Genomic DNA, 15,709 nt, shown 5'->3' on the forward strand with positions numbered 1-15,709 from the left:
CGTTTTCCCAGGGAACCCGCTGCAGGGAAAGGACATAAAATACCGGCCAATGCGTATTACATGTAATCATGTTAGAATATGTATTACATTTTCCAACAACACTTGATACGAGGTAGTCATCACAACTGAGCAATTTCACATTTTCATATTTTCTGAGAAACATTTTACATCATGCATTAAAGATGTAAAATGTGTGGTGGACATTTTCAGTTAGTCTAGAGCCCATTAAATAGCGAGATACCTTGCAACTGTCGCCACAGTTTAACATGAAACTGTTACAAGTTTGTTTTCATGCTGAATTAACTTTAAATACAAGATTTATTCAACAATTCTTATGGCTACAATATTCTACAAATCCAATCTTACAAAACAGCCCAATTCATCCCATCACTACATTACTTTTACAGACTAGATTACAAAATAAAGACCTGCCCTCTTGGCCCACAAATCCTCACTGGGATGCTGAAAAGGCAGCATTATTGCTACAAATAAGCAATTATTAGAAATGCCACAAATTCAAATATTGAAAAACTGGTGAATACAATAATATTGAAATTGATAGAAAGTTTATTTAAAAGAAAAATTAAGAGCGAGTACAGAATGAAAGGTCCCTAGAACGGAGTCATTTCATAGAGGCTCTTTAGGAAACTGAGTGGTAGAAGAATTTAATGTCTGCGTGCTTTGGGAACCTTTTTTAATTTTGACAGCATTTTTGTTATTTAAGGGTTGAGTGACTTTATTTTAAGGTTTTGCATATCTACAGCTTTATGAAATATGACTTAAAATGTGTTCGTTCTTGTATAATAATTTAAACTGCAGTTTTTTCTGTGCAAGTCTAAAAATAAATTCAAAATAATAAACCCACACAGAAAGTTAACAACTTTTTAATGACATTGAGCAATATTCTCAATATAAAAAACTTGATTTACGTACAAATCTCCCACCATGGCAAAAAATAAATCAATAGTAAAGTCAAAGTGCAAATGTTTTTAGGCTTTTAGCAAAGTACAATAAAGTTTACTGAATAGAGGAAATATAACATTTTATACGTGTCATCAATTCTTATAGAATGCTAGCAAATTTTTAAAAATTACTGATAGATACTTTCCAGCTCGCTGGACACCAAGTATGTCTGAATGGAGAAGTTGGCTCGACTTCAAAGTACAGTGGCTGAGAACTCAAAATCTTACACCATTTTATTTCCAGCATTATGTCAGCTAAACACATTAAATATTCTCAACATCCTAGTGCTCTTGTGTACGGAAGGCTTACCACACTGAAAAAGAATTTTGCAGGATGTCATTGAGACAGAAAAAGAGAAGAATACTTGGCTGCATCTGTAACGTACCGATGAAAGGTTTCACTGTTGAAACATAGGCTAGTGAGACAACATAACTCATTCAGAACCAAGACTAAAAACAACCTCAACCTACCACATTTACCCTTCAATCAAGTTAAAGGTATTCATTATTGAAACACCTATAGCTGAGTCGTGCGATAGCGAAGTAATAGTAATGCAGTAAAAAAAATCAATTGCTTTTCAATAATGTGATTAAGCATACAACAGAACAAATGAGACTGCACTAATCCACAAATATCATATATTTTTGCATCTCTAGGTTGAATCTAATCATTCAAATCATCAATATTTTCAAATCTACACGATTGATGCAATAGATACATAACTCACAAAGAAAACTGTTGTCAATCCAATTGCTGTCTCGCCAATATTAAAAATGTGTAATAATCTAAACTGTTAACGTTGTAGAAATTGGCAAGATAAACTTTTCTGCACGTTTCTACTGCAGTGTCCTAGGCATTTTCCCACTAAGTAAAATATACTGAAAATCAGTGCATTTGAAGAGAGGTATTCAGCATGTTCAATATCTTAGAACCATTTACATTCTGTTAATTTGATTATTTTTCCGGTCATCTTCTTTTATATTGTAATAAATGGCCATCACCCTTTAAATAACAAAATTCCATTTGAAAGGCCATCCAGTTATGAGATTTTGCTTGCTTAGTATGTATAAAACAGTTCAGGTAACCATGTTGTTACTTATCCTGTCAAGTGTTTTTAAGTTGGTCATTTGAACCAAACTAAGATATCAGGTAAGTAACCTAATGGGGTGTAATATTAGCATCAATAATTTTGCCATTTTCTGGTCAAGCAGCAAATTATAAAGATGAACAAATTGTACAGAACATTATTGGGTCACTAAAAATATTCACATTTCAGATCTTTATGGCACACTTTTCTAAGAGCTTCAGAAAGCAAACATAGAAACATAGAAAACTACAGCACAAAACAGGCCCTTCGGCCCCACAAGTTGTGCCGAACATATCCCTACCTTTTAGGCCTACCTATAACCCTCCATCCTATTAAGTCCCATGTACTCATCCAGGAGTCTCGTAAAAGACCCTATTGAGTTTGCCTCCACCACCACTGACAGCAGCCGATTCCACTCGCCCACCACCCACTGTGAAAAACTTCCCCCTAACATTTCCCCTGTACCTACCGCCCCTTAAACCTGTGTCCTCTCGTAGCAGCCATTTCCACCCTGGGAAAAAGCCTTTGAGAGTCCACCCGATCTATGCCTCTCAACATCTTATATACCTCTATTAGGTCTCCTCTCATCCTACGTCTCTCCAAGGAGAAAAGACCGAGCTCCCTCAGCCTATCCTCATAAGGCATGCCACTCAATCCAGGCAACATCCTTGTAAATCTCCTCTGCACCCTTTCAATCTTTTCCACATCCTTCCTGTAATGAGGCGACCAGAACTGAGCACAGTACTCCAAGTGGGGTCTGACGAGTCTTATATAGTGGGGTCTTATATAGCTGCATCATTATCCCCAGACTCCTAAACTCAATCCCTCGATTGATAAAGGCCAGCACACCATACGCCTTCTTAACCACCTCCTCCACCTGCGGGGCCGATTTTAGAGTCCTATGGACCCGGACCCCAAGGTCCTTCTGATCCTCTACCGTACTAAGAGTCTTTCCCTTTATATTGTACTCCTTCATCCCATTCGACCTGCCAAAATGGACCACTACGCATTTGTCTGGGTTGAAGTCCATCTGCCACTTCTCCGCCCAGTCTTGCATCCTATCTATGTCCCTCTGTAACTCTTGACATCCCTCCAGACCATCCACAACCCCACCAACTTTCATGTCGTTGGCAAACTTACCAATCCATCCCTCCACTTCCTCATCCAGGTCATTTATGAAAAACGTTTGAACAAGCACTCAAACATTAACAGCTCTTTTGATAATAGCCTTTCCTAAGATGTGCACAAAATGGCTAGGCAACAGCGGAGTCCACTGTCCTACTATCGACCAATTTCCAGGATTTAGCATCAATTGCCATTTGTGGAAAGAGTTCCAAACTTCCAGTATTCTTTGCGTGAAAAAGTGTTTTTTAAGTCCGTTCCTGAAAGGTCGGGCTCTATTTTTTAGACTCTGACCCCCTAGTCCTCGACTGATTTGATTTGATTTATTATTGTCACATGTATCTGTATAGAGTGAAAAGTATTGTTTCTTGCACACTATACAGACAAAGCACAAAGCACACAGAGAAGGAAAGGAGAGAGTGCAGAATGTAGTGTTAAAGTCATAGCTAGGATGTAAAGAAAGATCAATTTAATGCAAGGTAGGTCCATTCAAAAGTCTGATGGCAGCAGGAAAGAAGCTGTTCTTGAGCCGGTTGGCAAGTGTCTTCACTTTTTTACCCTCTTCCACCTTCTTCCGTCGGGAAAAAGGTATGTCCAGCGTGCTTGGGGTCCTTAATTCTACTGGCTGCTTTTCCAAGGCGACGGGAAGTATAGACAGTGTCAATGGGTGGGAGGCTAGTTTGAGTGATGGACTGGGCTTCATTCACAACCCTTTGTAATTTCTTGCAGTCTTAGAGAGGAGCCATACCAAGCTGTGATGCAACCAGAAAGAATGCTTTCTATGGTGCATCTGTAAAAGTTGGAGAGAGTCGTAGCTGACATACCAAATTTCCTTAGTCTTCTGAGAAAGTAGCGGTGTTGGGCTTTCTTAACAATAGGGTCGGCATGACAGGGGACCAGGACAGGTTGTTGGTGATCTGGACACCTAGAAACTTGAAGCTCTCAACTATTTCTACTTCGTCCCCATTGATGTAGACAAGGGCATGTCCTCCACTACGCTTCCTGAAGTCGATGACTATCTCCTTCATTTTGTTGACATTAAGGGAGAGATTATTGTCGTCGCACCAGTTCACCAGATTCTCTATCTCTTTCCTATACTCCATCTCGTCATTGTTTGAGAGCCGACCCACTACAGTGGTGTCATCAGCAAACTTGAAAATCAAGTTGGAGGGGAATTTGGCCGCACAGTCATAGGTGTATAAGGAGTATAGTAAGGGGCTGAGGACACAGCTTTGTGGGACATCAGTGTTCAAGATGATTGTGGAGGAGGTGTTGTTGCCTATCCTTACTGATTGGAGTCTATGGGTTAGGAAGTTCGGGATCCAGTCGCAGAGCGAGGAGCCGAGCCCCAGGCCACGAAGTTTGGAGATGAGTTTTGTAGGAATAATGGTACCGAAGCCCGAGCTGGAGTCAATCAATGGGAGTCTGACAAAGGTGTGTGTGTGTGTGTATGTGTCCATGTGTAGGGGGAGGGATGCAATCCTGAAGGCAGAGAGGTAGTCTTCCAGCAGGTACACCTCCCCCCCCTCTCCCATATATCCCCATGCCCACAAGGCAGTCACCAGAGTCCTCTGTCTGGCAACATTTCCACCTGGGTGGCCACTTAAGGGTCTCAATTTGCTGAAGGCCATCCACCGGTGAAGTCCCAGTGGTGGCAGTAAGACAACAGACATGGCACTGGAGAACAAGACTAATGTAATCTTCCACCATCCCAATCCATTTTACATCTCCTTCTGCTACCCAGAGTCACTTCCTGCGCTCTCATAAAATTGCAGCCAATACTTCTCTTTTAATTGAGTAGACAAAAATCTTTTGTCACATTGACCACTTCGGTTGAAGTATAACGAAATCTATATCAGTCACATCAGAAGAAACTGGCTAAAGCAATCAAACTGCAACTCTCAACTTTCTGAATACAAGTCACTATCACTACTTGAAACAATAATTTCCATATTTTCATCCATAAATTAAATTTGTACACTCACCAATGTCAATATATTTTGAATCCAAGGGCGTTCCAATGGAATTACACAACACTAGAACATACTAAAACAGAAGAAAATTACAGGAAGTTATGACAATTTTAAAAATAATCAAATGCATCTCTAAAAATAGCATTATGTAGCCTATATTTTAATTGGCATGCAGTTAAAATCTACACAAATGCATTTATACTGATATTGCTGACACAACTGACTGAATATTCCCACCTTAAGATTTTTTTCTGGATAGCAGTACCATTTTTGGTTTGTCAGCCCAATTGTCATAGCTGCAGGCCTGCTGATACAATCTTCCAGGAAGCACCCAATTAAGAGGATGCCTCTGAGCTCATTGTCCAACTAGAATCAGCAGGTGGGTTGAGGCAGTATAATTTCAGCATGTGTGATTGAAAGAGCGGCCAGCAGCCTTCACGGTGTCTACAATGAGAATGCTGCTGAGATGTTTGGGATGCGAGAGGGCAAGATGAAATGGAAACACAAAATGGCCATAAGAAACATAGAAATATGGAAACAGGAGTAGGCCATTTAGCCCTTGAGCATGCTCCACCAATCATTATGATCATGGCTGATCATCAAATTCAATATCCTGATCCTGCCTTCCCCCCATATCCCTTGATCTCTATAGAAGAGGCAGCAGCCACCTCTTCAGCATCATCTCCACGGCAATGGCAAGCCTTTGCCTGCGATTAACTTGAGGCATGATGAATTGCTCCTTTACCACGTAGATTACATATAATTTTCATGACACTTTGGCTTGTCACTATGCACCCGCCTGTTGTGAGCTGCAAACACTGTGGGGGTTCCATGGGCCACTAGTCAAATTCCATTGCTCTCGAAAGAAAGGCTGCTAAATGCCTTATTAGCAACTGCATTTGGTTTCTTGTCTCTGCAAGGTGAGTTGCCATATTTGCACAGAAACCACCCCTAGGAAAAATAGTAGGGAGTAGGAACACGTCAGATTCATGTCCAATGTCATTTTCTAATTTTAGTCACCTCCATACCTCTAAATCCATCTCCTACAATCCATCTGGAGCCTGGTACAATTCTACCCCTCCCTCCCCTCCCCTCATTCCCCTCCCCTCCATCCCCCTACCCCATCGCACCGATGCAGTGAAATAAATTCCAGAAATCGTTACCATAGCAACTACAGATTCCATCTCATTCTCATCCTTTCAAATGCAGCACATAAACAGAAAAACAAATTAACCTCTAACAAGCAGTAAGTTACAAAACAGAATTGACAATACTTTTATAGTTACTTTCCAAAGTTAATACATAACATATTAAGTAATAGGATAAAGAAATTGTGGAAAAAGTAAAAGCTTCATGAGAAGATTACATTGGTCTTGTCTTCGTGTTTTTGTTTGTAAAACACAAATCTGTATATTATTATTTATATAAAATTCAGAGATACTTGGGTAGTTTTTTTATTCATTCACAAGATGTGAGCATTGTTGACAAGGCTAGCATTTATTGTCCTAATTGCCCATGAGAAGGTGGCGATAAGCCACCTTCTTGACTACAACTGAGTGTCTTGATAGGTATATCAGATGAAAATATCACATTGCTTTGTGACTGGAGTCAGTTATAGGTTAGACCAGGTAAGAACAGCTGATTTTCTTCCCCAAAGAAAATGAGTGAACCAGATTGGTTTTTATAATAATCTAGAGGTTTCACCATTACTGATGCTAGATTTTTATTTCAGAAGTGGTTAATTAAATTTAAATTAATTAGCTGATTTAGTGGAATTTGAACTCAAGAACCCAGATCATTAGTCCAGGCTTGTGGATTACTAGCCCAATGAAGCCACTAATTTAACAATTTGCTTGCTGAAGTACATTTGTCATTGCACATCCTCATGGTGACTGAATAAATTTTCAAAAAGGAAAAGGAAAAGGTCATTTGACTGACAAGCTTAAAGTTGATTTATTAGTGTCACAAGTAGGCTTACATGAACTTACTGTGAAAATCCCCCAGTTGCCACACTCTGGCTCCTATTCGGTTACATTGAGGGAGAATTTAGCATAGCCAATGAACCTAACTAGCACATCTTTCGGACTGTAGGAGGAAACCAGAGTGCCTGGAGGAAACCCACACAGACACAGGGAGAACGTGCACACGCCGCACAGTGACCCAAGCCAGGAATCGAATCTGGGTCTCTAGCGCTGTGAGGCAGCAGTGTTAACCAGTGCCGCCCATTTACTCCATTTTGTTGACCTTGGTCTCATGTTCCCATTCTAGCCCTTAAGTTTCACTCATTACCCCAGCTGTAAACTCTTTTAAGTAACCCTGAAGTTTTCTCTTTTGCTATTTTCTTAATCTTACCAATCTTTCAATTCCAGAAAGCTGGTCATCTTTGCCCCCCTATACTGGGCACTAACACAATTATAATTCCTCTAAGAAGGTGCTGCACATAGAAGTCCAGATGGGCCTTAACCAATGCATTTTACAAATGCACCACCTCTTGATTAGTATTAAATCCCTCTGCTAATGAAACACAGTAGGGGCAATTCTCCCAGTCAGGAGACTCAAGTGGAGGCCTTTTATTGGGCCTCAAGCTGGGTGCCACGGCCTCTGCAAGTCTCCAGCCGCCAGATTTCTGGCGCTGTCAGCTCCGCACCAGAAATCGGCTATTTAAATCAGAATTAGCATCTTATTACCGGGCCCGGGACTGAAGTCTCCAGGCCCGCTACAATCTACCTCTTCCCCTCCACCAGGAGTGTTTCACTCTAGCAGGGTTTACAACAGTTCCCCACTTGCAGCCTGATCCCATTGGCATAAAGGGAGCCCATGGAGGCCCCCCTGGAGGTCGGGGGTAAGATGGGTGCCCCCTGGGCATTGCCAGCTTGGCAGTGCCAGCCTGGCCTCCTGGCTCTGTCCAAGAAACAAAGTGGCAATGGCCAAGGGGCACCTTGGCACTGCCCAGCAGGCTTCAGGCAGTGCCAAGGGGTGGGGCCAGAGGGGGCGAGGCTGTCCTGCTGCCACTCTGCACTCGGGCTTGGTGACAGAGGGAGGGAGGCCAGCGATCGAGAGGCCGGCAGTGTGGGGCTACTGCACATGCACCGATCCTGGCACTAATCCCGGCTATGCTGCCGTCCTCTCCAGTGGGAATGGACCCCGCCCACTGATCTTTTGCATGATTCACGCTAGTGCACTCTGCAATGCTCAGTGTAGGAAATTCATTTTGAAAATCCCGAAGAAAAAACCAGCGGGATTTACTCCAGTTTTTATTCAAATTCGACACTTAGAATGTTTTTGGGAGAATCCCACCCAGTAACTTGTCTGTCCTTGATGGTTTCAACTACATTGTGCCCTTCCAACGTGAGGGAGTGGCATTGTGGGATGTACCAACAGAAGCAGTGGTAAGAAACTGTAATTGATTTGTTAGGAACAAGGTACCTTAAAGACAAAAATTACAAGTTAAACAAAATCAGCAAAATGGGCGGCACGGTAGCACAGTGGTTAGCATTGCTGCTTCACAGCTCCAGGGACCTGGGTTCGATTCCCGGCTTGGGTCACTGTCTGTGTGGAGTTTGCACATTCTCCTCGTGTCTGCGTGGGTTTCCTCCGGGTGCTACGGTTTCCTCCCACAGTCCAAAGCTGTGCGGGTTAGGTTGATTGGCCATGCTAAAATTGCCCTTAGTGTCCTGAGATGCTTAGGTTAGAGGGATTAGTGGGTAGATATGTAGGGATATGGGGGGAGGGCCTGGGTGGGATTGCGGTCGGTGCAGACTCGACGGGCCGAATGGCCTCTTTCTGTGCTGTAGGGTTTCTATGATTTCTATGAGCAGTCATGCTGGTATCACTTTGTGTTCAAGTCATTATAAACTGCTTCTTGTTCTTATTGCTTTTCCTTATCCTCTCCCTTCTCTTTTGTCTTTGGCTTCGGTGTAGAGGGGAACCTCACATCATGTGCAGGAAATACAGTAAATAAACCAAAATAAGTGCAAATAAGTCACTTTAACCTGTTGAGACTATTTGGGGCTTTGGGCGGGGAGAAAGTAAGAGCAGATCTTCTCCGATGCTAGCATGGAATGGGGAAAGCGTGTTGGGGAGTGGACCAGGGTATTGGGGACATAACAGCACCTTTGCAATGCTGAAAGGGACAGTAAAGATGTGCTTGGATGTTACATTATACTCAATGTGGTGGAAATGGTAGATAATGATGTGTTGAATGCAGGGACTAGTGGGATGAAAGGTGACTAATCTTCATAGATGCTGTCAGACCTTCTGAGTATTTCCAGCATTTTTCTTTTTTTAATTCAGGTTTCCAGCATCAGTAGGGTCTTACTTTTGTATTAGTACTTATTTAGGGGATGGTTGGACAGGCGCATGGGATTTTTTCTCCTAAAGGCCAAGTTAGTTTCTGGGAAATGCTGTGCTGGATACATTGTAGAGTCAAATGTAAAATGATTCTGTTAATGTATTTGTGGTCTAAAATTCTGACTAATTTCAAGAGGCACAATTGCTGCTTATGAATAAACTGTTAAAACTAATCGCATGGACAAAACTAACCTTTTTTGTGATTTTTAGAAAATATATTTAATATATATTGATTTTAGGATTGAGAGTAGGGGAAGTTAAGGTTGTCTCTCTCAAAATTCTGATTTAGCTAGATTATGATTGTATAGATGTGTGATTATAGAAAATATTAAAATTAGGGAGGAAAATATTAAATTATGATGACTGGTGAATTACAGAAGTAGGAAACACCTGCTTACAAAAAGAAAAAACTCAGCCAATTTTCCTGATCATTGCCCCTCCAAACAGAAAGGTCAGATAAATGGGATGGAGATTCAAAAGCAGAAATGCAAGTCAGGCGTTCTTAACTTCCCACCTTCTTTTCTAGACCATTCACTGGCTGGATGCCCAAGTGTAGGGTTGCCCAGAGAACATGATGCTGTAGTTAGCCTTGTGCTGCTGCAGTACAGAGGACCCTTGAGAATCCAGGGTCAGGCCAAAAATTGAAAATTATCCTATTTATTAAATTGCAGTGCTGCCTACCAACCCCACCTCACCATCTTTAGAAGGAATTGAAACTTTCTGGTCATCCATTTCTATCAGTAGCAAGATGCTTCTGATCTCTGGGGTTGAACATGCAGCTGCAGGTTCAGCTTAAGACAAGAACTTTTGGTGCTCTTGGGGCCTGAACTGGAGCAATATGTTTTTGGTGTATATACTTTATTATTTGTGTCAATTGTACCATTTTCTGGGATCTGAAGCTTTCTTATCCATGCCTGAGGATACTATGTCCTTGCCCTTCCCTGCATCTTGCTGCTCTAATGTGCTGTCAAGGAAATATATGAAGCCAGACAGTAGTAGACCATTCAATCCATCAAGCTTGCACTGCCATTCAATTAAATCATAGCTGATCAGTATCTGAACTTCATTTATTTGTCATTGTTCCACACCCTTTGATACCTTTCAGAACAAAGGTTTATCGATCTCAGTATTGCAAGCATTTTGTCAGTTCTGGGATAAATGCTGCATGGACAGTTGACTAAATATTTCGGTTACAATACTAATTTGAAATGTAGTGTACAGTAAAAATAATCTCTTACCTGCGGGGAACTCTCATCAGCCTTTGTTGCTAAAATGCAAAAGTCTCCGCATGTTGTTATTGAAATCAGACTCCTTACGTACTTTACATACTTTTCATTGTTCTTGGTGTCCCAAAAGACTACACAGTATTCCAATCGATCTGGTCTGGTATATGCATACACTACTGTGTTGGAGCAATAACCCCACTGCCAAAAGACAAAAATTGGATCAGTATGTTTGCTTAAAATTTGAAAGAAAATTGTTTCATTAAAAAATGTACTTCTTTGGCCTCATAAATCATTACAATGGCAGATACAAAATATTAACATCCAGGTGCAGCAAGTAATTAGGAAGGCAAATGGAATGTTGGCCTTTATTTCAAGGAGGACGGTGTATAAAAGTAAGAAAGTTTTGCTACAACTGTCTGAGGTATTGGTAGAACCAAATCTAATGCAACATGTGTTGCCTCCCAGGTGCCAGGGTCCGTGATGTCTCGGATCGTGTTTTCGGGATCCTTAAGGGGGAGGGGGACCGGCCCCAAGTCGTGGTCCACATAGGCACCAAAGACGTAGATAGGAAAAGGGATGGGGATGTAAGGCCGAAATTCAGGGAGTTAGGGTGGAAGCTTAGAGCTAGAACAAACAGAGTTGTTATCTCTGGTTTGTTACCTGTGCCACGTGCTAGCAAGGAGAGGAATAGGGAGAGAGAGCAGTTGAACACGTGGCTACAGGGATGGTGCAGGAGGGAGGGATTCAGATACCTGGATAATTGGGGCTCATTCTGGGGTAGGTGGGACCTCTACAAACGGGATGGTCTACACCTGAACCAGAGGGGTACCAATATCCTGGGGGGGAAATTTGCTAATGATCTTCAGGAGGGTTTAAACTAATTCAGCAGGGGGATGGGAACCTGAATTGTAGCTCCAGTGTACAGGAGGTTGAGAGTAGTGAGGTCATGAATAAGGTTTCAAGGTCGCAGGAGTGTACCGGCAGGCAGGAAGGTGGTTTGAAGTGTGTCTACTTCAACGCCAGGGGCATCTGGAATAAGGTGGGTGAACTTGCAGTATGGGTTGGTACCTGGGACTTCAATGTCGTGGCCACTCTGGAGACATGGATAGAGCAGGGACAGGAATGGTTGTTGCAGGTTCCAGGGTTTAGATGTTTCAGTAAGATCAGGGAAGGTGGTGAAAGGGGGGGGGTGTGGCATTGTTAGTCAAGGACAGTATTACGGTGGCAGAAAGGACGTTTGATGAGGACTCGTCTACTGAGGTAGTATGGGCTGAGGTTAGAAACAGGAAAGGAGAGGTCACCCTGTTGGGAGTTTTCTATAGGCCCCCGAAAAGTTCCAGAGATGTAGAGGAAAGGATTGCAAAGATGATTCTGGATAGGAGTGAAAGTAACAGGGTAGTTGTTATGGGGGACTTTAACTTTACAAATATTGACTGGAAATGCTATAGTTCGAGTACTTTAGATGTGTCAGTTTTTGTCCAATGTGTGCAGGAGGGTTTCCTGACACAGTATGTAGATAGGCCAACATTGGATTTGGTACTGGGTAATGAACCAGGCCAGGTGTTAGATTTGGAGGTAGGTGAGCACTTTGGTGATAGTGACCACAATTCGGTTACGTTTACTTTAGCGATGGAAAGGGATAGGTATATACCGAAGGGCAAGAGTTATAGCTGGGGGCAAGGAAATTATGATGCGATTAGGTGAGACTTAGGATGCATAGGATGTGGAAGGAAACTGCAGGGGATGGGCACAATTGAAATGTGGAGCTTGTTCAAGGAACAGCTACTGCGTGTCCTTGATAAGTATGTACCTGTCAGACAGGGAGGAAGTGGTCGAGCGAGGGAACCGTGGTTTACTAAAGAAGTTGAATTCCTTGTGAAGAGGAAGAAGGAGACTTATGTAAAGATGAGACGTGAAGGCTCAGTTAGGGCGCTTGAGAGTTACAAGTTAGCCAGGAAGGACCTAAAGAGAGAGCTAAGAAGAGTCAGGAGGGGATATGAGAAGTCTTTGGCAGGTAGGATCAAGGAAAACCCTAAAGCTTTCTATAGGTATGTCAGGAATAAAAGAATGACTAGGGTAAGATTAGGGCCAGTCAAGGACAGTAGTGGGAAGTTGTGCGTGGAGTCCAAAGAGATAGGAGAGGCACTAAATGAATATTTTTCGTCAGTATTCACACAGGAAAAAGACAATGTTGTCGAGGAGAATACTGAGATACAGGCTATTAGACTAGACGGGATTGAGAATGATAAGGAGGAGGTGTTAGCAATTCTGGAAAGTGTGAAAATAGATAAGTCCCCTGGGCCGGATGGGATTTATCCTAGGATTCTCTGGGAAGCTAGGGAGGAGATTGCAGAGCCTTTGGCTTTGATCTTTATGTCGTCATTGTCTACAGGAATAGTGCCAGAAGACTGGAGGACAGCAAATGTTGTCCCCTTATTCAAGAAGGGGAGTAGAGACAACCCTGGTAATTATAGACCAGTGAGCCTTACTTCTGTTGTGGGCAAAGTTTTGGAAAAGATTATAAGAGATAGGATTTAGAATCATCTAGAAAAGGAATAATTTGATCAGGGATAGTCAACACGGTTTTGTGAAGGGTAGGTCGTGCCTCACAAACCTTATTGAGTTCTTTGAGAAGGTGACCAAAGAGGTGGATAAGGGTAAAACAGTTGATGTGGTGTATATGGATTTCAGTAAAGCGTTTGATAAGGTTCCCCAAGGTAGGTTATTGCAGAAAATACGGAGGCATGGGATTGAGGGTGATTTAGCAGTTTGGATCAGAAATTGGCTAGCTGTAAGAAGACAGAGGGTGGTGGTTGATGGGAAATGTTCATCCTGGAGTTCAGTTACTAGTGGTGTACCGCAAGGATCTGTTTTGGGGCCACTGCTGTTTGTCATTTTTATAAATGACATGGATGAGGGCGTAGAAGGATGGGTTAGTAAATTTGCGGATGACACTAAAGTCGGTGGAGTTATAGACAATGCGAAAGGATGTTGCAGGTTACAGAGGGACATAGATAAGCTGCAGAGCTGGGCTGAGAGGTGGCAAATGGAGTTTAATGCGGAAAAGTGTGAGGTGATTCACTTTGGAAGAAGTAACAGGAATATAGAGTACTGGGCTAATGGTAAGGTACTTGGTAGTGTGGATGAGCAGAGAGATCTCGGTGTCCATGTGCACAGATCCCTGAAAGTTGGCACCCAGGTTGAGGGTTGTTAAGAAGGCGTACGGTGTGTTAGCTTTTATTGGTAGAGGGATTGAGTTTCGGAGCCATGATGTCATGTTGCAGCTGTACAAAACTCTGGTGCGGCCACACTTGGAGTATTGCGTACAGTTCTGGTCGCCGCATTACAGGAAAGATGTGGAAGTGTTGGAAAGGGTGCAGAGGCGATTTACCAGGATGTTGCCTGGTATGGTGGGAAGATCGTATGAGGAAAGGCTGAGGGACCTGAGGTTGTTTTTGTTAGAGAGAAGAAGGTTAAGAGGTGACTTAATAGAGGCATACAAGATGATCAGAGGATTAGATAGGGTGGACAGTGAGAGCCTTTTTCCTCGGATGGTGATGGCTAGCACGAGGGGACATAGCTTTAAATTGAGGGGTGATAGATATAGGACAGATGTCAGAGATAGGTTCTTTACTCAGAGTAGTAAGGGCAAGGAATGCCCTGCCTGCAACAGTAGTGGACTCACCAACATTAAGGGCATTTAAATGGTCATTGGATAAACATATGGATGATATTGGAATAGTGTAGGCTAGATGGGCTTTAGATTGGTTTCACAGGTCGGCGCAACATCGAGGGCCAAAGGACCTGTACTGCGCTGTAATGTTCTAATGCACTGGAGGTAGCCCAGAGAAGGCGCATTAGACTGATTCCAGGGTTAAAGGAATTGTCCTGTGTGGAAAGGTTGAGTCTATACTCTTTGGAGTTTAGAAGAATGAGAAGTGATCTTATTGAAATATACAAGACTCTGAGGGGACTTGACAGGATAGATGCTGAGTGCATCTTTCCCCTCATGAGGGAATCTAGAACCAGTTTTAGAATAAGGAGTCTGTGACTTGCATTTGTTCATATAAGATATTAAAACTGTTTACCAAAAACTTGGACAAAGGGTAATTTAAAAAGAGTATTAACTGAAGAGTGCAGAGGGAGTTTAGAGAGGGAATTGAGAGCTTAAATCCATTAAAGCAATTACAATCAGGTGAGGCCAAAATTCGAGAAATGCCGCGATAGCTAAAGGGGGTTACAGAAAAATGGAGAGGTGAGATCATAGAAAGATTTGAAAACAAGGGTAAGAATTTTGAAACTGAAGTGTTGCCAGGCTGGGAGCCAATATGGACCAGTGAGCACAAGGGAGATGGGTTAACAGGAACTAGTGCAATTTACAAGATGGGCAGCAGAGTTTTGGAAGAACTCCAATATACAGAGAATGCAAGGTGGAAGGCAGACCAGGAGTGCACCGGAATAATTGAATCTAGAGGTATGAGGAGAGTTTCAGCATCAATGAGCTGGGTCTAAGGCAGAGACAAGAAATATTGCAGAGATGGAAGTAGCCACTATCCCCACAGAGTGCCTGAGAACAATAGACCTCCCTTATGGATTTGCTGGGCAGCATCCCCAGATGCCAAATCCCCTGTCCACCAACGGTTGAATGCCAATGGCAGGATGAGGCCTTTAAGTAGTCACTCAAGGGCCTTTACTGCAAGCCTTCCTGCCTGGACCTAACAGAGGGAAGACGGTGGGATCCCTACCTGCACAATTCCTAACTATACCAAATGTAAACATTTAGTACGACGGGAAAAAACATCTACTTAACTTCAAAATTCACAAAAAGATTTAGGGATACTGGTAGGTTTTACCTTGTAATCTGGTCTGATGTTGGCAAAATAAATAAAAGAATCAACAGCAAGGGCAATTCTCAGCCCTCCTCCTTCCCATGATGCTGCATACATCTGCTTGCCAGACACTTTTAATGTGCGCAAATGCTTGAAGAA

At 42.5% G+C, this 15,709-nt stretch overlaps 1 protein-coding gene across 2 annotated transcripts in view; it reads right to left on the bottom strand.

Annotated features, from left to right (window-relative positions):
* The window catches only part of wdr35 (WD repeat domain 35), a 120,614-nt gene that overhangs the window by 85,902 nt on the left and 19,003 nt on the right, over nt 1-15,709 (bottom strand). For both annotated transcript variants that reach the window (XM_078213050.1, XM_078213049.1), the window contains exons 9-11: nt 15,575-15,700; nt 10,734-10,919; nt 5,158-5,218 (exon numbers count right to left, since the gene is read on the bottom strand). In XM_078213050.1, the coding sequence (XP_078069176.1) occupies nt 5,158-5,218; nt 10,734-10,919; nt 15,575-15,700 (373 nt within the window). The remainder of the gene's footprint in view (nt 1-5,157; nt 5,219-10,733; nt 10,920-15,574; nt 15,701-15,709) is intronic.

This window comes from Mustelus asterias, chromosome 5, assembly GCF_964213995.1.
Source record: "Mustelus asterias chromosome 5, sMusAst1.hap1.1, whole genome shotgun sequence".
Classification (NCBI taxonomy): domain Eukaryota; kingdom Metazoa; phylum Chordata; class Chondrichthyes; order Carcharhiniformes; family Triakidae; genus Mustelus; species Mustelus asterias.